Source organism: Mytilus edulis, chromosome 13, assembly GCF_963676685.1.
Source record: "Mytilus edulis chromosome 13, xbMytEdul2.2, whole genome shotgun sequence".
Classification (NCBI taxonomy): domain Eukaryota; kingdom Metazoa; phylum Mollusca; class Bivalvia; order Mytilida; family Mytilidae; genus Mytilus; species Mytilus edulis.
In genome coordinates, this window is record NC_092356.1 from 6,839,084 (window position 1) to 6,864,671 (window position 25,588).

The 25,588-nt window shown below is 34.2% G+C and overlaps 2 protein-coding genes across 2 annotated transcripts in view; both read left to right on the forward strand.

Annotated features, from left to right (window-relative positions):
* LOC139501999 (uncharacterized) overlaps positions 1 to 22,464 on the forward strand; it is a 60,414-nt gene extending 37,950 nt beyond the window's left edge. Inside the window, exons 38-51 of the mRNA XM_071291319.1 lie at positions 1,600 to 1,816; positions 2,765 to 2,953; positions 5,542 to 5,845; positions 6,736 to 7,149; positions 8,001 to 8,124; positions 11,174 to 11,268; positions 11,969 to 12,139; positions 13,810 to 13,990; positions 14,268 to 14,434; positions 15,257 to 15,384; positions 15,985 to 16,237; positions 20,622 to 20,793; positions 21,445 to 21,688; positions 22,270 to 22,464. Of these exons, the coding sequence (XP_071147420.1) occupies positions 1,600 to 1,816; positions 2,765 to 2,953; positions 5,542 to 5,845; positions 6,736 to 7,149; positions 8,001 to 8,124; positions 11,174 to 11,268; positions 11,969 to 12,139; positions 13,810 to 13,990; positions 14,268 to 14,434; positions 15,257 to 15,384; positions 15,985 to 16,237; positions 20,622 to 20,793; positions 21,445 to 21,688; positions 22,270 to 22,464 (2,854 nt within the window). The remainder of the gene's footprint in view (positions 1 to 1,599; positions 1,817 to 2,764; positions 2,954 to 5,541; positions 5,846 to 6,735; positions 7,150 to 8,000; positions 8,125 to 11,173; positions 11,269 to 11,968; positions 12,140 to 13,809; positions 13,991 to 14,267; positions 14,435 to 15,256; positions 15,385 to 15,984; positions 16,238 to 20,621; positions 20,794 to 21,444; positions 21,689 to 22,269) is intronic.
* A 410-nt stretch (positions 22,465 to 22,874) lies between these two features.
* LOC139501577 (uncharacterized) overlaps positions 22,875 to 25,588 on the forward strand; it is a 62,074-nt gene continuing 59,360 nt past the window's right edge. Inside the window, exons 1-3 of the mRNA XM_071290694.1 lie at positions 22,875 to 23,047; positions 24,318 to 24,477; positions 25,096 to 25,275. Coding sequence (XP_071146795.1) covers positions 22,898 to 23,047; positions 24,318 to 24,477; positions 25,096 to 25,275 — 490 coding nt within the window. The 5' untranslated portion in view covers positions 22,875 to 22,897. The remainder of the gene's footprint in view (positions 23,048 to 24,317; positions 24,478 to 25,095; positions 25,276 to 25,588) is intronic.

Here is a 25,588-nt window from a genome sequence, read left to right on the forward strand (position 1 = left end):
CCCCTTAAGGGGTAAATGTCCTTTAATGACAATTTTTCACAATTTGTTCATCATATTTGCTAACTTTAAAAAATCTTCTCCTCTGAAACTATTGAATGGATTTGGATGAAACTTAGCATGATAGTTCCTTAGATTATCCTGCACAAAGTGTGTGCTTCGATTTTTGATCCGTCAAAAAACATGGCCGCTCTTACTTTAAATAGAACATAGGGGTCAAATGCAGTTATTGGCTTATATCTCAAAAACGAAAGCATTTAGAGCAAATCTGACATGGAATAAAAATGTTCATTAGGTCAAGATCTATCAGCCCTGAAATTTTCAGACGAATCAAACAAACCATTGTTGGGTTGCTGCCACTTAATTGGTAATTTTAAGGAAATTTTGCAGTTTTTGGTCATTATCTTGAATATCATTATAGTTAAAGATAAACTATAAACAGCAAAAATGATCAGCAAAGTAAGATCTACAAATAAGTTAAATATGACCAAAATTGTCAATTGACTTTTATTTTAGAAAAAGATGTATAGTAAGTACATGTATGCAAGTTTTTTCTCTTAATAAATGATTAGTTAAAAAAATTGTCTTGATCATTTTTGTCGAGCCTGCAACTTTTGTTACAGTTAGCTTGATATAGGGATAGTGATCCGGCGGCAGAATTGAATAACTATATTTGGTACGTGCGTTCCTTGCAAGGTCCTCATGCCTGTCAGACAGTTTTCACTTGACCTCGACCTCATTTCATGGATCAGTGAACAACGTTAAATTTTCGGGGTCAAGTCCATATCTCATACTATAAGCAATAAGTCTAGTAGATTTGGTGTATAGAAGAACTGTAAAGTGTACATGTCCAACTGGCAGGTATCATCTCACCTTGACCTCATTTTCATGGTTCAGTGGTTATAGTTAAGTTTTTGTGTTTTGGTCTGTTTTTCTTATACTATATGCAATAGGTCTACTAAAATTGGTGTATAGAATGATTGTAAGGTGTACATGTCTAGCTGACAGGTGTCATCTAACCTTGACCTCATTTTCATAATTCAGTGGTCAAAGTTAACTTTTTTAGTTTTGGTCTATTTTTTTAATACTTTATGCATTAGGTCAACTATATTTGGTGTATGAAAATATTTTATGATCTATATGTCGTTACGCAGGTTTTATTTGAACTTGACCTCATTTTCACAGTCCATTGCTAAGTTTTAAGTGTTTGTGTTTTGGTCTCATTTTCTTTTATTTATAAACAGTAAGTCATATATATTTGTAATATTGAAGAATTGTTAGCTGTACATGTTTGCCTGGCATGGTTCAATATGTTCAATAAGGCATTGTTTACCAGGTGAGCGATTCAGGCTCTTGAGAGCCTCTTGTTAAACATTCAGAATATTTGATTTATGATACCGAAAGGCATGTTCTTTGGTATTATGTGCATCTAAAAGTCAAATTTTACATTAGAAATTCAAAAAATGTTAAAATATTTATCAACAGGAAGAAAGCTTAAACAAAATAGTAATACTTGCACACACTGGATCAAATAAAGAAAATATGATGGTTTAAATAAAAAAGTCATTATAATTTTATGTCATATTTTTTGTAAAATTTCAGAGTTGAAATGACACTGAAGCTGACCCCTACAAGACTGAGTCTCAATGGTGCTGTTACCCTGAATGTTAACCTGTTAGTAGAGAGCTTTAATAAGGAGTTGTACAGGAACCAGTTGTGGTATTACTCTACTCCTACCATAGAGAAGAAAGTTGTAAATGAAAGGAGAAGGGAACCAGATAATACCCCTCCTGTAATCTCATCATATATTGGTCAAATGGTAAATGTTTGTTTTATTCCCTTAGAACATTTACTTTACTTTAACTTACTGCAAGTAAATGTTTGTTTTATTCCCTTAGAACATTTACTTTACTTTAATTTGACTGCAAATGCTGCTCTTATTCTGTTACTATGAATATTTAACCCAGTTTCTGTCTTTAAATCAAAATGAAGGTGTAAAATCATGTTTTCAATATTTTATATTTGAGTTCACAGAGAAAAGTGTTTTTAGAAATAGAAAAATTTTGTGAATCAATAAATGAGAAGGGTTAAATTTTACAATTTTATTCCACTCCTACATCAGTAGTCAGAATTATGTGCATTTGTCTGATAATTTTTCTATTTTTCTGTCCTTACAGGATAAAGTTTTACTTGAAGAAATTGTACTTAATTCTACTCAAACATGAAAATGCAATAATTTTAAGGAAACACAGTTTTCAAAAATAACCATTGGTCATATGTCAAACATTTGTTAATTCAAAAGTTAAGAAATATTTAAGGAATGACTGTAATATTTTTTCTGTCTATGAAGAAATAACATTAAAAATTTGGTGCACACTAAATAACGCGCGTAGCGGGTTATTAAACAGTGTGCACCACATTTTTTATGTTATTTCGAATAGACAGAAAAAATATTACATTCATTTCTTATAATTTAATTCTTAATTCCATTTTAAACCGTAGAAAACCATGAAAAAACGTTGATGACGTCACGGTCACATGACTAAATTATGTCTATGGGCTCATAACAAAATAACGTCAGCCAATCAGAAGACGTGTTACATCCAAAATTAAATTATTTGTATGTGGTAAATCTCTGAAACATTAAATTCTCAAAATGAATTTAAAGTCTTTAATCCTGAAGCTTTTGCAAAGCTTTTTTAATGATAGTCTCTTTGAAAGTCTTTTTTAGGTAGATATAAATCTTTCAATTAATATCACTTTTCAGACAACTGATCAATGTCATGTCAGACAAATCACCAATAGAGACTACACCCAGCCTCTCTTTGAGATATCTGTGCATGCTGAGGATGACAAAAGCATGGTACAGTTAACATTAGATGTTGGTACTGCCCCTGGTGGTCATGATGTTCTGTCAGCATTCAAACTAGGAGGACCAAGTACCATACTGAATAAGGTAAAGTCTGTCAGCATTCAAACTAGGAGGACCAAGTACCATACTGAACAAGGTAAAGTCTGTCAGCATTCAGACTAGGAGGACCAAGTACCATACTGAATAGGGAAAAGTCTGTCAGCATTCAAACTAGGAGGACCAAGTACCATACTGAATAAGGTAAAGTCTGTCAGCATTCAGACTAGGAGGACCAAGTACCATACTGAATAAGGTAAAGTCTGTCAGCATTCAAACTAGGAGGACCAAGTACCATACTGAACAAGGTAAAGTCTGTCAGCATTCAGACTAGGAGGACCAAGTACCATACTGAATAAGGTAAAGTCTGTCAGCATTCAGACTAGGAGGACCAAGTACCATACTGAATAAGGTAAAGTCTGTCAGCATTCAGACTAGGAGGACCAAGTACCATACTGAATAAGGTAAAGTCTGTCAGCATTCAGACTAGGAGGACCAAGTACCATACTGAATAAGGTAAAGTCTGTCAGCATTCAGACTAGGAGGACCAAGTACCATACTGAATAAGGTAAAGTCTGTCAGCATTCAAACTAGGAGGACCAAGTACCATACTGAATAAGGTAAAGTCTGTCAGCATTCAAACTAGGAGGACCAAGTACCATACTGAATAAGGTAAAGTCTGTCAGCATTCAAACTAGGAGGACCAAGTACCATACTGAATAAGGTAAAGTCTGTCAGCATTCAAACTAGGAGGACCAAGTACCATACTGAATAAGGTAAAGTCTGTCAGCATTCAAACTAGGAGGACCAAGTACCATTCTGAATAAGGTAAAGTCTGTCAGCATTCAAACTAGGAGGACCAAGTACCATACTGAATAAGGTAAAGTCTGTCAGCATTCAAACTAGGAGGACCAAGTACCATACTGAATAAGGTAAAGTCTGTCAGCATTCAAACTAGGAGGACCAAGTACCATACTGAATAAGGTAAAGTCTGTCAGCATTCAAACTAGGAGGACCAAGTACCATACTGAACAAGGTAAAGTCTGTCAGCATTCAGACTAGGAGGACCAAGTACCATACTGAATAAGGTTAAGTCTGTCAGCATTCAAACTAGGAGGACCAAGTACCCTACTGAATAAGGTAAAGTCTGTCAGCATTCAGACTAGGAGGACCAAGTACCATACTGAATAAGGTAAAGTCTGTCAGCATTCAGACTAGGAGGACCAAGTACCATACTGAATAAGGTAAAGTCTGTCAGCATTCAGACTAGGAGGACCAAGTACCATACTGAATAAGGTAAAGTCTGTCAGCATTCAGACTAGGAGGACCAAGTACCATACTGAATAAGGTAAAGTCTGTCAGCATTCAGACTAGGAGGACCAAGTACCATACTGAATAAGGTTAAGTCTGTCAGCATTCAAACTAGGAGGACCAAGTACCATACTGAATAAGGTAAAGTCTGTCAGCATTCAGACTAGGAGGACCAAGTACCATACTGAATAAGGTAAAGTCTGTCAGCATTCAGACTAGGAGGACCAAGTACCATACTGAATAAGGTAAAGTCTGTCAGCATTCAGACTAGGAGGACCAAGTACCATACTGAATAAGGTAAAGTCTGTCAGCATTCAGACTAGGAGGACCAAGTACCATACTGAATAAGGTAAAGTCTGTCAGCATTCAAACTAGGAGGACCAAGTACCATACTGAATAAGGTAAAGTCTGTCAGCATTCAAACTAGGAGGACCAAGTACCATACTGAATAAGGTAAAGTCTGTCAGCATTCAAACTAGGAGGACCAAGTACCATACTGAATAAGGTAAAGTCTGTCAGCATTCAAACTAGGAGGACCAAGTACCATACTGAATAAGGTAAAATCTGTCAGCATTCAAACTTGGAGGGCCAAGTACCATACTGAATAAGGTAAAGTCTGTCAGCATTCAAACTAGAAGGACCAAGTACCATACTGAATAAGGTAAAGTCTGTCAGCATTCAAACTAGAAGGACCAAGTACCATACTGAATAAGGTAAAATCTGTCAGCATTCAAACTTGGAGGACCAAGTACCATACTGAATAAGGTAAAGTATTTTATATTAATTACAACAAAAAATAATGCTTAAAAACATATGTTCCCAATAAGGAGGCAATCAAATGGATATATCATAATAAAATCAAGAGATCCAAATTAACAGTAGTCAAGTGAGACCACTACTGTAAACCAACTTATTTTGGCTAGTTATTTATTTTCAGTCTTTGGCGAGAACAATAATGACGTGAAAATAAATCTTCACAAATATGTAAAACTTGAACATTTCCTTAAATAATTACACCAAGTAAATTAGAAAATCATGGAATTAAATAGCAGTGAAGTTGAATAGAAAGGGTAAAAAGCGAAATACAGTATCTGCAAAAATAAGTTGGTTAACAGTAATTGGCAAGAATACAATTTGCCTATAGCCTAGTAGTGGATAAAATGTTTTGGTAATTTGGTGGCCGAGTGATCTAAGTAGTGGCACTACTGTATCACAAGGTTGTCAACACTGATCAATACAAATGAACATGGCAGGTAAATCACAATTCTGGTTTAAGAATTTAAAAATATTCACTCTTAATGAAAAAAATCACTTTTCTTTTTCAGCCACTGACCGTAACAGGTGTACCTCTTTACTTCACTGTATGGGCAGAGAATAGCTCAGGTCAAAAGTCAAAGGTCACATGCTCTCTACTAACCTATGATATATCAGAACCTACAGGCAGACTAACAGCTGACTTTATAACAACAAGTAACCCTGCTGTACTGAGAGCATTTGTTGTCATCACAGAAGATTCTGCTTTGACCTTGACCCAGATTGGTGTAGGTTATGGAAAAGGTCTCTATGGTGACCAAGTTGTGCCATGGACTGATGTAACAGTGGAAACTACAGAGCTTTCTGTATCTCCAGGTAATCTTTATAAGATTATTTAAGATACTTACTTTATATGGGGTCCTTATAGAATTAGTAGATGAGGGTTTGGATGGGGTTCAAAAATGAAGATTAGAGAATAACGGGCAAACAAATTTAAGATTAGAGAAAAAAGTGTTAATTTTTTGAAGATTAGAGAAAAAAGGGGTTCATTTTTTGAAGATAAGAGAAAAAAGGGGTGAAAATTAAATGTTTACAGAATAACAGACCCCCCCCCCCCATCCAAACCCTGGGAGATGTGGTATGATTGTCAATTATACAACTGTCAATTAAAAACCAAAAGACAATAGATTGATGCAACTGTAGGCTATTGTACAGCCTTAAATAAATAGCAAAATGTTAAACCATTCAAATGAGAAAACTAAGGGACAGCATCAAAAGTTCAATGTAGGATAAAAAAAACTTGATTCACATAGTTTTTTCACTGACCCCCCCCCCCCCCCCCCCTTTCCCCTCTTAACTTAATTTGGGAAAAATTGATTTACCAATAGGGATATATGTAAGAATCAATTTTAGATAAACAAAACTTGCAGAATTTTAACCCCCCCACCCCCAAACTATTTGATTTCAGTTTTTTTATCCTACATTGATCTTTTGATGTCGTCCCTAACTAGTTGATTTATGAACAAAACAATAAATGAAGACAAAAACATCAATTTACTGAATGTCTTCCTAACTTGGGACCTGCACACACAAAATATGTGGGAGGGTTAAACATTTTGCAGATCATCAGCCTATATGCCAAACTTCCCCACACCATGAGACCAAATAAAACACAAATAGTAATATGCCAGTAACTGCTTAATATCTTAAACACCATAATAGATCATAAGGAAATCATTGAATTGACACTACTATATTTTTTTCAGCTGATGACCCAAACAATATAAAAGTCCTTGATATATTCACTGGACCAAGGATAGGCAGACTTGTTGCCCCAATGTTACAACCTGGGATATATAAACCTACCGCAGGAGATTGTGCCAGAGCTTGTGCAGACATGCACTCCTCAGAATGTCCAAGCTTCAACTATGACCTCCTGCTTGGTAACTGTGAGTTACTGACCAGTGTGGAAGGAGGGCAATATTTCCTGGCAGCATCATCCTTGTATAGGCACTACCAACGTCTGGGTGTTGGTAACATAGCAAACTTTATCTACACAGATTTGAACTTGCAGGACAATGTGCTGTATTATTTTAACTTCCACATGGTGAACAGTTTGGGATATGAGAGCTATATTTCATCTGAAGCTGTCATGGTTGATTTAACATCACCTGAACCAGGTATGGTAAAAGTACAGTACAGGACTATGGTTACTTGTAACTTAAACTGAATTACTTAATTGATGTTTTAAGCACATAAGAGGTAGGGGTCTGAAATAGTAAAGTTTTGATATCAGAATCAGTAATGTTAGCTGTACAAAAATAAACAAATTAAGCTTGCAAAGTTTTCATAACATTTTAAGAGGTTGTGAAATGAAAAACTGGATTCATTATCATTCGTTGGATACCAATTTTTTCGTGCGTTTCATGGGTACAGTTGAACCACGAATTCAAATGTTCAACGATTAACCTATTTTCAATAGGCTTTGTATACAGAACTTGGCAAAACCGTGAAAACAGATGTCCACAAATATGCAAGTTTTCAGCAATCCACGAAAATTGATGCCCACAAAAGTAAATGAAACCACAGTAAGAGGTTTTCTATTAATGTCCATGCTAACAAATATCTATATGTTTATATACATGCATAATAATATCTAATTCTAATGCAACAACGTTTGTAACATTCATTTTGATTGGATAACGTCACTTATAAATTGATGCTATGGGACTTACGTGCAAGCGCAGATGGCATATGACAGATTTTAAATACATGTTTTAACGTTGTTTTCTGTCAGTTTCATTAGAATGGTGATAACAATATTGTATTTTAAGCTCCGACGGCATCAATTGGGAATTTGATGGTCGCAAAAACCCATTTATTGTCTCCGCTTACGTGTCGCCATTAAACTTAATTTGCGACCATCAAATCCCCAATACAGTTATCTCCTAAATACACCATTTGCTAATTAGTTATGTCTTTTCACTGATAATTTCAAAACTATTTAATTAATTGTAATCTGTGATTAAAGGAGAAGTTTACAATGTTAGCAGTGATAGTACAGAAACAGTTCCTTGTTTGGATTTGATACCAAGTGACAGACCGGACTGGAAAGTTTGGTGTCTAGGTGTTAACAGTGCTGTCAAAAATCACAGGTAAACATAACAATTGCACTAAAGATGTGGTGCCAACTTAAAATTAGAAATATTTTACAATTGCTAATAAGACAGCTTTAAGGGTATGATGCTAGTAACTGTCTATCAAAACAAAGGTTTTTTTTTTTTAGCTCACCTGGCCTAAAAGGCCAAGTTAGCTTTTCTCATCACTTGGTGTCCATCATCATCGTCTGTTGTCCGTCGTCCGTCATCGTTGACTTTTACAAAAATCTTCTTCTCTGAAACTACTGGGTCAAATTTAACCATACTTGGCCACAATCATCATTGGGATATCAAGTTTAAAAACTGTGTGGGGTGACCCAGGCAACCAACCAAGATGGCCGCCATGGCAAAAAATAGAACATACATGTAGTGGTAAAATGTAGATTTTGGCTTATAACTCCTTATAACTCTGAAACCAAAGCATTTAGAGCATAGGACTGGGGACAAATTGTGTATCAAGTCAAAATCTATCTGCCCTAAATTTTTTAGATGAATCAGACAACCAGTTGTTGGGTTGCTGCCCCTGAATTGGTAATTTTTAAGGAAATTTTGCCGTTTTTATGCCCCACCTACGATAGTATAGATTATTATAGATAGAACTAATTGTAAGTAGCAAGACTGTTTAGGAAAATTAGATCTACAAACACATAGACCAAGGTGGGCGACACAGGCTCTTAAGAGCCTCTAGTTTTTATTGACTTGCAAAATCATTAAATTTCTTGCAACCAGTTATATGTTTATTTTAATAATAGAATTATTGTGGTTTATATGAATGATTTTTGGTGGAAGACTTCAAGTCTTCTGAAGGCCTATGGTGCAGACTTTAAAATCATTGAACATCCATATGCTGCATTTGTTTTCATTTTCGTTTACAATTTCATAACAACTTCCGATTCCTGACACTGATTTTTACATTAGTCTCAACTCGGCCGATTCCGTACCCTCATCTCCCATATAGGAAGTTCACCCTGTGTTCATTCTCTTTACTGTTATCAAGAACGTTTTGTAATACGTTCTTGCATTTATTATAAAATATTGTTAAAAAAAACTCTAAAACACAATTTAGCGAGAATCATCTGTTCCTTATTTTGTTCCCAAGGTAAGATCGTGTTCAGCCAATCAAATTCTGTGTTTCCCATGATCCATTTAACTCCCTGCTAGATAAAGCTCAAATATCTTTATAAATATGTAGCTTGCGTAAGTTAGTTGGTGAATAACTGCTAAAAAAACTTTTTAATTCTTTAAATTCTCAAACCCAGCATTTCCCATTTTTAATTTACATGTTTTTCTCGTTAGCTTCCGTTAAATCCAAAGTTAACATTTTGTAACTAAGGAGCCGCCATGTTGACTTGCTGAAACGAGTAAATTTGCGAATAATGCAATAGAATAGAAAATAAAACAAAACCTACCTTAAAAATCAGTTTTAATACAATATCATTCGCATTCTGATGGTTCACGCAACAGAAAACTTTCAACTTTAGCGGTTTCATTTGTATGACGTCATGTTTTGAAATGACTTAAATGCGCCAAAAAGATTAAGAGACTTTCGCGGAATTTTATTTAATTTTTATTTCGTTGATTTCTACGAGCTCTTGTGCATTACTTCTTTTTATTATGCATACGAATAAGAATAAAAGTTATTTTGTCTTTTTTTAATTGCAATTTTTAAAACAATAAAATCGGAGGAGGGTCTGCAAATAGGTTCCAATACATGTAGATTTACGTGGGAAGTATATTGTAACAGCCATTATTATGTATATCTCTGAGTCTGCGCTAAGTATATTTTATCGAGAATTTTATCACAGTGTTGTTTACAAAGCTAAAGAAGCACGTCATATTAGAATTTTTCACAAAGACCAACAAACAGGTTGGGACCCCCCACATTATGAGTGGTGTCCCTTAAATGAGGGACTGTCATTAAAAGAAGGGGTCATTTTACTGTTGAAATAAAAAGAAAGAAAAGATTTTTAACTCTAAAGTTGAAAAATTCATTATATTTGGAACAACTTTTCTAAATCAGGGGTCAAATTAATAAAAAAAGAGATAAGTTTAGAAACATCACAAAATTCTTTTGACAGGTTTTGACCATTTAATACTTGATAGATGCATAGTTCTTGGGGAAAAGTTTCATCAAATAATATGAATATAAAGGTGCTAATTTTTTACAGTGGGTTGTAATGTTCTTGCAATGAGGGTACCCCTCCTTTGGAGTGTTGTTCCAAACCTGTTAAAGGTCCATCTTTGTGCTTATTTCAAAATTGGAAATTTCAACAAGCATCTAATATTCTTACACAAGAAAATAAACCCTGGTATGCTAGCTACATGTTCATCTTTTCTACCGATTTAGCAACTAGAATCGTGCAAACAGACTTAAGAAAAAGGCATGCAAGACCTGTTGGTGACCTTCTGCTGTTGGTTTTTTTTATGGTCGGGTTGTTGTCTCTTTGGCACATTCCCCATTTCCATTCTCAATTTTATGTAAGTTCATCATACAAATATGACACTTTTTCTAGACAATCCAGTTCGTGCAAAATACTTCGCTAAAAATTGTAACCTTTAAAATTGATGTTGAGCACTAAAAACCCCAATGGGAACTTTCAAAAGTTGTTTCAAAAGTTGTCGGGTATGTAACAAGTCTTACTATTTTTATGCTCCATTTATGGGCATTATGTTTTCTGGTCTGTCCGTCCATCCTGCTTCAGGTTAAAGTTTATGGTCTAGGTAGTTCTTGATGAAGTTGAAACCCAATCAACTTGGAACTTAGTACACATGTGTTCCTTATGATATGATCTTTCTAATTTTACTGCCAAATTAAAGATTTTACCTAATTTTCACAGTCCACTGAACATAGAGATGGGAAAACAATGTACTTATGACACATTCTTGTTTGAAGAAAAAAAAATATGTCATAACGATAATGGAACAATACAGGCTTGATTAGTGGGGCTGCTTTTATGGTAATTCAAGTTACCTTTTATTCACCTTCTTCCACCTCAGAGCTACCAGCTCTTTGATTCCTACATTATTTTATTTCACTAATTTGTAGAATTGTGGTTGATGGACCAGGATCTTTGACTGTATTTAATGGTTTGGTTTTTATGAATGATTTAACCTACACAAGGGCTAATCAGTATATAGCAGGTATGTAAATTGCATTGTCTCTATATAAGTATTCTCTATATATACATAATATTCAACTGGTAATTTAATGGGAGAAATGTGAAACATTTAGTGCCCCCAATGCAAGCAACCAATGAATAAAAGTCCAACTAGTTAAATATTACAATACATGATTGTGTAGGACTCTAAAGTGTGATGGGGACGCTAAAGTGCGATGGTATACACTAAAGTACGATTTCTCCATACGCTAAAGTCCTATGGTCTGCGAAAGTATAGACGTAAGAAATGTAGTTGAATTATGAAGTGAACAGTCGTTTTTAAAAACCAAAAATGAACACGCCAGAAGACAAATAACAAATATTTGATTAAGAACTTTTCAACCAAATGTCAATGACTTTATTGATTTCAACCTAACCATACTTTGTCGGCTATTGCAAAGGTTTTTTATTTGGGTAGCTGGAAGACTAACCCTATAGGTACATCGCACTTAAGCAAACAAACGACCATCACACTTTAGCATGAGACATCATCATACTTTAGCGTGAGACACCATCGTATTTTAGTCTAGACCATCGCACTTTAGAGTCCTACACATGTATAAGCATTGTTTTAATGATAGTATCCAAAAGGAAATTTTAGTTTGTTGTCTTTGTGGTTATACTAAAAATGATGTTGCAACTCTTATCAATATTCTTGTAATTTACAAAATCAATCATTTCAGTGAATTGGGTTGGATTTTCTGACAAGGAGAGTGGAATTCTGGGATATACTGTTGCCGTGGGAACTGCCGTCTGCCAGGACGATATTTATGGACATCATGATCCACAGAGCCATTTATTTGATGCATCACAGTGGATAAACAGTGCCCTGATCAGTCCAGTACTATTAAGTGGTAAGACAAAATTAGTTCAATTGTAATACTGTTATTCACAAAAATTGTTCCTCATTATTAAATTAGGAAGCCAGGATCTACCATTTAAATTTAAATAGAAAAGAGTTATCTCCCTTGTTTGAAAATTATAAGGATTAGCTCCAGTCATACCTGTCAACCTGTGACGATGAAAATGCAGGTCATGACCTGCATTGAAGAATCAAATCTCAGGTCATAACGCGTACAAACTTTTTCGAGCTGAATTTCAGTATTTATGGTACATTTTCTTATAATGTATATCAAAGATACCAAAACATCAATGCATGTTCACTTTGTTAAGTCATTTTAAATCTTATTAAATATTATTTCATTGCACTTTTAAAGATTTTATAAATTTGTGTAATTCAGTCTTATCTGCTTTACTTTTTGAGAAAAATACTACAATCATCAACTACTAGAATTTTATATAATTCTTGAATGTTTGAGAATATTGACTATGTAGCTTTTAATCATAAAATTGTTCATTTTAGAAGGAAATTAGACTATAATAAAATATAGTAATACAGTTAAAGGAAGTATAAATGTAAAAATTAATTTTCAACTTTTTTTAAAAAATTGTATAAAGGTATAAAAATAATGAAAATTTATTTTTCAATATGTATTTGAATTTTATATTTCTATGATTTAATCTTTTTCACCCATAAAACGTAAATGTAAGGAATAATTTTGAATAGTGACAAATAAGGGGAAGTAACTCTTGTTCAGTTTGTAAACTAATTTATTTACGCCCTAAAGCTAAGGTAATTGGTGTTAATTAACAGTGTGTTTGACACCAAAGCTGTCAAGTGAAGCCATGCACTTAATGGGTCACTTAATTTGACAGTTTTCATAGCTAGATGAACTTCCTGTTCATGGAAGAATTACGAATTTGCCGGTATTTCAAAGGAATATTACTTATGAAATGAATCTCAAGGCTAAGAAATACGGGTGAAATCGGGTCATTTTCGGAATTCCCGGGTTATTTCAATGACCCGGCGGGTGTTCCGGGTGATCCCTCAGAATTGTGAAAATCTCGGGTCACACCCGCAGAATACGGGTCAGTTGACAGGTATGTCCAGTGCAGAACAAGGATGGCAATAAAACAGAAATTTGATATTAAAAATTAGAAATAATCCATATGTTTCAAGCTTTATAAATAAGGTTGATAACAATTTAAAAATAAGGAGATGTGGTGTGATTGTCTTAACCAGAGATAAAATAATGTTGAAGTAAGCAATGAAGGCCACCATACAACCTTCAACAATGAGCAAAACCTATAGCACGAAGCAAGCTGAGAAAGGTGCACAAACAACAAATCTGAAACAATTTCAATACGAAAACTTACACCCTGATTATTGTTCAAAATGATATGCGAGAATAAGATATGTTCTGGAACATCTAAAGAAAGAAATTTTGAAATGGTTGTAAAGAAATGCAAGATGCAAAATATTTTGAGAAAATATGTCAATTGTTGAAGACGGCTTATTGACCACTAGTAATTGGAACCCACTGACTTTATTATGACTACTATTATGAATCATAAATGTTGATTTAATATTTAAATTCAAGACATCACCTTTGATTGTGACAAATTAATAACAATTACTGTTAACTGATTATTTTCAAGAATTATTTATATTTTTTTATTTCAGATAACAACTATTACATAACAGTAAGAGCTTTAAATAATGTGACCTATGGAGGACCTTTAGCAACAAGTGTTTGTCACAGCACCCCTTACACCATTGACAATTCACCACCAATTATTCACGAAATCTTCAACATCCAGTATGACGAAGAAAACTATACTATTTCATTGGAGCACATCTCTAGGTATGTATTTAATCATGACAAATTTATGATATGATAGGAATTAAAATAAAGTCAAGACTAAATACCAAAAAAGTTAAACATCTATCTGGATAGATATAACAAAACAAAATAAAAGGTAATATGCAATAAAAGTACCGAAGAAGCACTTAAATCTTGATAGATAACAATAAAGTCAAAAGCAAAACAAAATTATCCATTTAAAAAAAGTCTTGCAGCATATTGCTAAGATTTATATATTCAAGAAACAATGTTCAGTTAAATAATTGTTTTTTTGCAGTGATCCCCAGTCAGGACTAGCCTATGTAGAACTATGTCTTGGTAGAAGTAAACAGGATTGTTTAGAAATGGACTGGGTTAGATTTGGCTACAGTACAAAAATAAACCACACAATACAAATATCTGATGGTATTCCTATATATGTCAAAATCAAAGTCGTTAGCACAGGTGAGTAACGTACTTAACATGATTCATCCTGAAAATGCATGAAATATTTGCCACTGGACATAAACCAACCATCAATCATTGTTTCACATATTCACACATATGAAGTAGAAGTTATCTGTGTATTATATTAGGAAAGAACAATCATAATTAATCTAGTGGGAGGATTTTGAAGAAATTTTTTTTAACCATGTGAGAACTGAATATAAACAATTTTGCACAGGATAGGATGAAAAGTTATAATTTCTGCATCACAGAATTCAGGAAACAGATGTGTACAAAATTGGAAATAAATTTTCCCATGTAAAAAAATATACATGCATGACGATAACATGTACACTTTCATTTTAACGATATAAAAATTGACAAATTTTGAAGCATCTTGTTAATTTTTTCTAGAAATTATGTTACAATTATTAATTGGTCATCAGGGTCGTCAGGATCATTAGAATTATAAATTGCAATCTCTGTTTTTCTGTATATAAAATTATTAAGTATAATGATTCACAGGCAGGATTGATGGTTTCTGAGCAAGATTTATTACAACAGTATGAAAGGTGTAACATTACCTCCCTTGTAAATTTTTGTGTGTCATTTTATTAAACAATATACATGGTCTGATGCAGATATCTGGGTGCCTCTAGTTTATACTGACTCTACAGAATCTTTTACCCTTATTCATTTTAAACACTCACTTCAATTTTGAATAACAAGAGCTATTAAAGTCATTTTAAATTTGATTTTGTGAAATAATTTCTAAATAATTTACAAAAATAGTATTCAGTTTTAATTATACTAAATTTGATTTTTTTTCAATTTCGTCAGTTGACCTGAGAGCAATTAAGAGCGCTGATGACTACATCATAGTGGACAGAACAGCTCCAATAGCTGGACAAGTTTATGATGGATCAGTTCTAACTGTAGACCAAAGTTTTACTAATGTAAATGATAAAGTAAGTGTTTTACCCCTGTCTGTCTGACTGTGCATATGAATTTCTGTTGCTATTTTCTCATGAACTACAAAGGACAGCTACCTGAAATTGGGTATCAATAGTTAGCAAAGGGACCAGAATTGTAATTGCCAGACGCGCATTTCATCTACATAAGACTCATCCGTGAAGGTCAGATCAAAATAGTCATAAGGCCAAACAAGTACAAAGTGGAAGAGCATTGAGGACCCAAAATTCCAAAAAGTTGCGCCAAATACAGTCAATGCATGCTTGGTTATCAAGATTCATGTGAACATGCTTAACTATGTGGCCTATGTGCTTCATTGCTGATCAACTTAATGTTTACCAAAAACTTAAATATTTTCACATAAAGGGTGTTTATGAAATATGGTGATTTAGAATAGGGTAATTCTAAATAATTTTTCAGAGATTGTCATCTGGGAGTAAGGGGGATGAAAAGGGGAATCTGGGACTCCCCTGTCCACTCCCTTCATATACATTACCATTAGATAAGCAAACTGTTATTTATATTGATTGGAAGTGAAATATTCTACATTGCTGTTAAATCAATACTTGTTACTGATTATGTATTTGATTTTCTAGATCTGTTTAAACTGGAAGAATTTTGTTGACTTGGAATCTAGTATCAGTCATTACATGATTAGTGTTGGTACAGAGCTAGATAAGTCCATCACTGATGTGGTTAATCTCACACGATACGAATCTACTGTTACCCAAGCCTGCATTGACTTGGAACCAGACTCCTACCTACAGCATGATCAGACATACTATTCTACCGTCTGGGCATTAAACAGTGCCAGCAAGCAGCAAAACGTATCAAAGACATCCAATGGCAGTAAGTATCAGAAGCAGATCCAGGATTTTCTTTTAAAAAAAAGGTTGCAATCTCCAAAATAATCTAAGTTTAGAATGGCACCGATAAAAAGTCTGGATTAGTAATGTTGTTGCTCTCTTAGGGTTAAGGTGCCAGACATGTGACAGAGTTGTCAAGCCACAACTGGAGATTTAGAAAATTTCAGCTGGAGTTTGGGTCTCATAACTGGAGATTTTTTATCGACTTTTTTATTGACTTATGCAATGTTTTTTTGTGTGTTTAAACTGCATATCTTCCTTTTTTAGCTCACCTGGCCCAAAGGGCCAAGTGAGCTTTTCTCATCACTTTGCGTCCGGCGTCCGTCGTCCGTCGTCCGTCGTCTGTCGTCCGTCGTCGTCCGGCGTTAGCTTTTACAAAAATCTTCTTCTCTGAAACTACTGGGCCAAATCAAACCAAACTTGGCCACAATCATCATTGGGGTATCTAGTTTAAAAAATATGTGGCGTGACCCGGTCAACCAACCAAGATGGCCGCCACGGCTAAAAATAGAACATAGGGGTAAAATGCAGTTTTTGGCTTATAACTCAAAAACCAAAGCATTTAGAGCAAATCTGACATGGGGGTAAAAATGTTTATCAGGTCAAGATCTATCTGCCCTGAAATTTTCAGATGAATCGGTCAATCGGTTGTTGGGTTGCTGCCCCTGAATTGGTAATTTTGAGGAAATTTTGCTGTTTTTGGTTATTATCTTGAATATTATTATAGATAGAGATAAACTGTAAACAGCAATAATGTTCAGCAAAGTAAGATCTACAAATAAGTCAACATGACCAAAATGGTCAGTTGACCCGTTTAGGAGTTATTGCCCTTTATAGTCAATTTTTAACCATTTTTCGTAAATTAAAGTAATCTTTTACAAAAATCTTCTCCTCTGAAACTACTGGGCCAAATTAATTCAAACTTGGCCACAATCATCTTTGGGGTATCTAGTTTAAAAAATGTGTGGCGTGACCTGGTCAACCAACCAAGATGGGCGCCACCGCTAAAAATAGAACATAGGGGTAAAATGCAGTTTTTGGCTTATAACTCAAAAACCAAAGCATTTTGAGGAATCTGACATGGGATAAAAATGTTTATCAGGTCAAGATCTATCTGCCCTGAAATTTTCAGATGAATCGGTCAATTGGTTGTTGGGTTGCTGCCCCTGAATTGGTAATTTTGAGGAAATTTTGCTGTTTTTGGTTATTATCTTGAATATTATTATAGATAGAGATAAACTGTAAACAGCAATAATGTTCAGCAAAGTAAGATCTACAAATAAGTCAACATGACCAAAATGGTCAGTTGACCCGTTTAGGAGTTATTGCCCTTTATAGTCAATTTTTAACCATTTTTCGTAAATTAAAGTAATCTTTTACAAAAATCTTCTCCTCTGAAACTACTGGGCCAAATTAATTCAAACTTGGCCACAATCATCTTTGGGGTATTTAGTTTAAAAAATGTGTGGCGTGACCTGGTCAATCAACCAAGATGGCCGCCACCGCTAAAAATAGAACATAGGGGTAAAATGCAGTTTTTGGCTTATAACTCAAAAATCAAAGCATTTTGAGGAAATCTGACGGGATAAAAATGTTTATCAAGTCAAGATCTATCTGCCCTGAAATTTTCAGATGAATTGGACAACTGGTTGTTGGGTTGCTGCCCTCCAATTGGTAATTTTTAAAGAAATTTTGCCGTTTTTGGTTATCTTGGATACTATTATAGATAGCGATAAACTGTAAACAGCAATAATGTTCAGCAAAGTAAGATCTACAAATAAGTCAACATGACCAAAATGGTCAGTTGACCCGTTTAGGAGTTATTGCCCTTTATAGTCAATTTTTAACCATTTTTCGTTAATTAAAGTAATCTTTTACAAAAATCTTCTCCTCTGAAACTACTAGGCCAAATTAATCCAAACTTGGCCACAATCATCTTTGGGGTATCTAGTTTAAAAAATGTGTGGCGTGACCTGGTCAACCAACCAAGATGGCCGCCACGGCTAAAAATAGAACAAAGGGGGAAAATGCAGTTTTTGGCTTATAACTCAAAAACCAAAGCATTTTGAGGAAATCTGACATGGGATAAAAATGTTTATCAGGTCAAGATCTATCTGCCCTGAAATTTTCAGATGAATCGGTCAATCGGTTGTTGGGTTGCTGCCCCTGAATTGGTAATTTTATGGAAATTTTGCTGTTTTTGGTTATTATCTTGAATATTATTATAGATAGAGATAAACTGTAAACAGCAATAATGTTCAGCAAAGTAAGATCTACAAATAAGTCAACATGACCAAAATGGTCAGTTGACCCCTTTAGGAGTTATTTCCCTTTATAGTCAATCTTTAACCATTTTTCATAAATCTAAGTAATCTTTTACAAAATCTCCACTGAAACTACTAGGCCACAATCATCTTTGGGGTATTAAGTTTGAAAAATGTGTCCGATGACCTGGCCATTCAACCAAGATGGCCGCCACGGCTAAAAATAGAACATAGGGGTAAAATGCAGTTTTTGGCTTATAACTATGAAACCAAAGCATCTAGAGCAAATCTGACAAGAAGTTAAATTGTTAATCAAGTCAATATCTATCTGCCCTGAATTTTTCAGATGAATTGGACAACTGGTTGTTGGGTTGCTGCCCTCCAATTGGTAATTTTTAAAGAAATTTTACCGTTTTTGGTTATCTTGAATACTATTATAGATAGCGATAAACTGTAAACAGCAATAATGTTCAGCAAAGTAAGATCTACAAATAAGTCAACATGACCTAAATGGTCAATTGACCCCTTAAGGAGTTATTGCCCTTTATAGTCAATTTTTAACAATTTTCATTAATTTGGTAAATTTATGTAAATTTTTACCAAATATAGTTCTCTGTTACTAATGGGCAAAGTTCATTATAGATATAATTGTAAGAAGCAAAATCGTTCAGTAAAGTAAGAACTTCAAACACATCACCATCACCAAAATACAATTTTGTCATGAATCCATTTGTGTCCTTTGTTTAATATGCACATAGACCAAGGTGAGCGACACAGGCTCTTTAGAGCCTCTAGTTTTTGGTTAAAAGAACAATAATTCCATATCTTTAAACACCTCATTTACTCATTATGTATAATTCAAGATAAAGTGACCAGCCATCATACATAGTTGGCAAAAAGTATCTCTGATTAAGCTACATTGTCAACTTTGGTACCACTACTAAACGTGCTTGTAACAGAAGTTGTTAAATTGATAGAGTTGTAGGCTTGCTGATTGGTAGCTATCTCCATAAGTTTTGTCAAGTCATTAGGGCCACCATAGTCAGCTTTGCATGAAGTGTAGTAAGCATGGTGTTGACCCTTAGTACTGGATCTGCACATGAAAGCAGACCTCCAGGCAGAGTTGAATTTGGCTAGATGCTTGGTCTTCTTTTATTTGCTGCTAGGGTATTTGGTGATTAAATACGGGTTGCATTTTGTCAAATTTTAAAATTTTAGAATAGTCCATGACAACTATACTTATATAGGTATTGGCTTGGATAGAAAACAAGCCATAAATATCATATTTGAGTTGATTTCATTTGTCTTTGTTGTTCAGTAAATGTTCCATGTTTTCAACAGCTTCAAATAAATCGTTGTTTATACCAAGGATTTGTATAGTACTATACAAATCCTTGTTTATACAACTAGTACAATTAGTCAATTTAATCCTTTGTCAGTATTCCACTTTTTATCAACCAGGCTTGTGTCTTAAACTAGCTAGTTGATCACCAGGTAATTGCCTGTTATCTTTAATTTATTGTTGTGTATACAGTTTAATCCTAAACACCTCAGCCTGATTTTACCTATAATTTTTACAAACTTTTGACACAACAGGAAACTTCCGTTTTCTCAGACTTTTCCCATATCAATTTCGAGTTTCTCTGACTTTTTCTCTGTCCCTATAAATTTTGTAAACAAAAATGCTGTACTGAAAATTTTACGAGGTTGACATTTTCATAGGGTGGAAGATTTCAAATTTTAACAGGAGGGACGGAAGAGGGTCTGAAAAGTGGGAGATTTTGACTCCCGCCGGGAGAATCACATGAATGAGGTGCATCCCCTAAATCATCTTTTGAGTATATAATATTAATCATGGCATCAGTAGTTTACCCATGTTCATATCTTTTAAAAATCTTCAAGAAAGAAACAAATCACGGTAACAAACGAAACAAGTGATAATTCCATGGATGAAGCAAGGCAAGGTGAGTTGACATTGTATAAAGGGAATTACACAATACAATACAATACAATACATATAAGGGACCATCAGAGACAGTTTTTCAAGTCATTTAACCATCCATTTGAACTTTTATGTAACTGTAAACGATTCATATTTTTCAGTTTTGTATGATGAAACCCAACCTTTGGCAGGGGATGTAATAGAAGGTACACAGAGTGGATTTGTGGATTTGGAATACTCCTCTAGCTCAGCAAGAGTGGAGGGACAGTGGAGAGCCTTCTCTGACCCAGAATCTGATATAACACAGTATGCTGTACAAGTTTTAAGTGCGGGGTAAGTCAAAATTTTATACAAGTTATATTGTACAAGTCAAGTCTTGGTTTGTCAAATCCACAATATTCTGTGAAAGTTTTGAGTGCCAACTGTCATTCTCACATTTTGTTCATCTAATTTTTCTTACGCTTGTGTTTGCTTCTAGAATGTTTAAAAAGGAAGGTTCAAATGGGATTTTTTTTTGTTATTGTTATAAAGTTTAATATCTAACCATTATTAGCTGTTTAAAAATTTCTTGATGAAAGTTCATATAAAAAGCAAACCTAACTATCTTAGGTATTCTTTATTTAAAGTTCAATAAGAAATATTAACAATATAAAAATCATATTAAGCCAACTTCATGTTAGAAAAAATGTTTTACTAGACCTATAAACAGATCTTGGAATTTTTATTATCCAAATAGATTCACACCTCCCATAGAGAACAGACTGTTTCTCTAAAGCACTATTATGATTTCAGATAAGCTATATGTTTGATTTTTTTTATTTTTCATGGAGCTTTTGAAAAACCCGGTGTTATAAGCCTTTATAGGTTAATAATTATATATTCCTGCCTAGGTCTCTTTGTCTATTCAAATTTATATGAAATCGCTTGTTGATTTAGTATAATGAAATGTGGCCTCACATTAGAAAGATAGCAATTTATTTTCAGGGATCTTTCGCATGACTATGAAGTCATTAAAGACTGGGTCCAGTACCCTAGTGATACTGCAAGTGTGTCATGGCTTAACCTTGACCTTGAACACAAGGATAGAGTCAAGGTCAATGTCAAGGCAACCAATGGAGCCCAGAATACTGTTACAGCAGAGAGTGATGGGTTTGTGGTAGATCTTACTCCTCCAGAACTTATGTACATTGGAGATGGAACTGTAGCCCAGGAAGATGTCAAATATCAGGTACTTTAATTATTAAGGGGCTTCATAAGAAATCAAGCATATTTAGGGTAAATCTATTTCTATATATGTATATATTTTCTACAACAGAAGGAGAGGTTTATTTATTCACTATTTCTGTTGCACAAAGTGTGACTGGGCATTAGAAAAACACTCCATTGGATCTTTTTGATCAGCTGTAATAGTTATCAAAGGTACCAGGTTTATAATTTAATACGCCAGATGTGCATTTTGTTTGAAGACCATTGAAGACCCAAAATTCCAAAAAGTTGTTCCAAAGTGGGGCTTCAGTTTGCCTGTTCAGACAGATCAAGTTTGATGCCATATGTAAAGAAAGCCTCACACTCTTTGCACATTAAAAATCCTTACAGGAAACTATTTTTGGTGGTCTATTGAAATTTTAAAATTCCAATATTCCCTGAATTTCCTATACTAGTCCAAATTTCCCCAACCTTCATACAAGACCTGCTTATTGTATTAACTATTTATTTGTTGTCCTCCTGAACATTCATGTAATATTTGCAACTGGATGTTGAGCAACCATTTCCCAATCATTCAATATATTTCTGTTTTGTATTTTTCAGGGCAGTACAACAGAAGTGTCAGCTAATTTTAAGTTTTCTGACCCAGAATCTGAACTTGATCATTTCCAGATACAAATATATGAGAAATATCAGAGAACAAGGAGACAGATCTTTCCAGGTTTGTCATTATCTGATATGTTGTCATCCCTAAAAAGTTTTAAAAGTCAAAACCTATCAATAGCCCATCTAGCTTGACAGGAGTGGACCAAACTTTACCAATAAACAAAAATGAGGAAAAGAACCTGTTTAAACTTTTATTAATTACTCTGAAATGTCCAATTTGAAAATTTAAATGATTTGGTACACTCAAAAACTAAATCAGTCTTCTTAAACCAGGGCAAACATAAAATGTCCCAAAACTGAATATGGTTTAAATTTCTTTTAATCCAGTTGTTTTTCATTAAAACAGGTAAACATGAAACTTATTTCTTGTGATAGTTGTCTCATTGGCGATCATATCACTTCTTATTTTTATAGAGACAAAACCTATCTAATTCGGATCATCAATAAGTCAATATTTTTTCTTCTTTTTTAAATCATCATCAAGAAACTGTCAAATTCTTATTTGACTATATGATTCATAAAAATGTTTTGATTTGCAGTCACTGTTGGGGAATGGCATAATATAATGGACAACTCTAAAATTGACTACACTCAAACTGCTTTGACCCTTAACCCTGGAGGGAGGTACAGCATGAAGATTGGAGCAGTCAACAAAGCAGGGGCAATAACTGCGTTTGAGACAGATGGTGTTATTGTTGATAATTCAGCACCTGCAGTAAGTTCACATTTCATTTGATAGAATATTTATGACTCTCAATATTTTTTTATACCCCCGCTTTAAAAAAGGGGGGGTATACTGTTTTACCTCTGTCTGTCCGTCCATCAGTCCGTCCCATGAAACTTTCGTCACATTTTTCTCAGGAACTACACATCCACCCTTTCTGTAATTTGGTATCAACATTTATATATGTCAGCCATACCGTGTGATGCGTTTTCAGATTCATCACTTGACAACTTCCTGTTTACCGAACACTTGTCTGATTTTACACATGATAGCCAAGTTGAAAATTTTCGTCACATTTTTCTCAGGAACTACAATACAAGGATTTCTGAAATTTGGTTTCAGGATTTATATAAGTCAGCTATACCGTGTGATGCGTTTTCAGATTCATCACTCGACAACTTCCTGTTTACCAACACTTGTATGATTTTACACATGATAACCAAGTTGAAAATTTTCGTCACATTTTTCTCAGGAACTACAATACAAGGATTTCTGAAATTTGGTTTCAGGATTTTTATAAGTCAGCTATACCGTGTGATGCGTTTTCAGATTCATCACTCGACAACTTCCTGTTTACCGAACACTTGCATATTTTTACACTATTAATATTATCCAGTTGCGGCGTGGGTATCATCAGTGAGCAGTAGCTCGCAGTTTCACTTGTTGTAACAGTTTAGTTACTGTGGATTGATTATAATTCATTTGATACCAGTTTTCAAGTGAACTACGAATATAAATGTTTAACAAATTACAAAAGGTTGAATGCAGACTTTGACAAAACCATGAAATCACATATTAGGTGGTACCTAACACTACAGGGAGATAACTCTGTAAAATCAGCTAAATGTTTTAATTACGTTGTGTTGTTAAGGGAATATTAAGCTTCTCAATGATCAAAATAAGTGTTTGTCAAACTGCTATATAACCAGTGTAATTTTTCTGATAAAACGGTTAGTTCAAATTTTTTGAAATTTTTATATTTTTGTCAAAGGGTCAAAGTAAATACTTTGTCAAAATTCTATGAAAATTGAACGAGCCAAATTAATTTTAGTTAAGGTGTTGGGTACCACCTTAATGAAACATGCCAGTTTTCTGCAATCCATAAAAATTGTTACCCATGAAAATAAATGATTCCACAGTAAGTGATTTTATAAAAAACAAAATCAAAAATCAACATAGAAAACTAAAGATTGAGGAACATAAACCCAGTGAATTTTGTTTTAAGATCTGATATGTACATGTAAAGTTTGATTGTTTTTAGATCCAGTCATTAAAGGTTGGTCCATTAACTGCTGGACATGAGGTTGTTATGGGTGGATTTGTTAAACAGGCAGACACACAGGGTATCCAGGCAGCATGGAGTGGAGTGGATTCTCAGTCTGGTATCTCAGGGTACCAGGTAGCAGTGGGAACAACTTCAGGTAAGTGTTTATAGGAAGATGTGGTATGAGTGCCAATGAGACAACTCTCCATCCAAGTACCAATTTATAAAAGTAAATCATCATAGGTCAAGGTACAGCCTTCAACATGTAGCCTTGTCTCACACTAAACAGCAAGCTATAAAGGGCCCCGAAAATTACTAGTGTAAAACCATTCAAATGGGAAAACCAACAGTCTAATCTATATAAAAATGAGAAACACTTTAATATGAACCACATAAAAGTGTATATATATTGTAATGTATGTATCCCTATGGAAGTGCTCCTGAGGTAGGAGGAAATTACCAGTAACAGTATGCAGACTTGCAGATGTTGGGTATAACAAAAACAAAATAATATCAGATATATCTATAAAACTTAGTAATAGAATCAACATTGCCTGAAAATTAAATGTGAATAAAGTTGATACAGACAATCAAAAGTTAGGGAGAGTGAAAGGGTATCCCAGTCACAAGGCAATTTATCAATGACATATATTTGAAGTCCAGGGAGGACTAAAGTGACAAAAGATGAAATGTTGTGGATAATGTTTTGGTTTTTTTTCATTTCAAGATCCATGCAGTTCTATATCTCATTTTCCTTTCTTTTTCTTTAAAATAGGTGGCACAGAGACACTGATATGGACAGATTATGGTATGAACACTGGAGCATACATAGATGGTTTGACCTTGGCCTTGACCTCTGTTTATTATGTGAGTGTCAAGGTTCAGAATGGAGCAGAAATGTGGAGTAATGTGGTCACATCTACACCAGTCCAAATTATTGGAGGAAGTAAAAAAGGTATTTAAATCATCCCAACCAATTCTGTCATATGGAACTTTGTTATAAAAATATTCAGCATCAACGTTGTTGTCAACTATCCACTTAACAAAGTCTTTGGTATTTATTATAGCCTTTTATGATGATATTCAGAGTGTTTATATATACTTCGATATTTGGTACAAGTACTGGTTATACTTGGATATTTTGTACAATTATTGGTTTAATTTGGATATTTGGTACAAATATTGGTTTTATCTTTACATTGATAAGTGGTTTATACCAGGGGAATATCAGTGTCAAGGTACATTGGAGCATAAATATGGAGAAATAT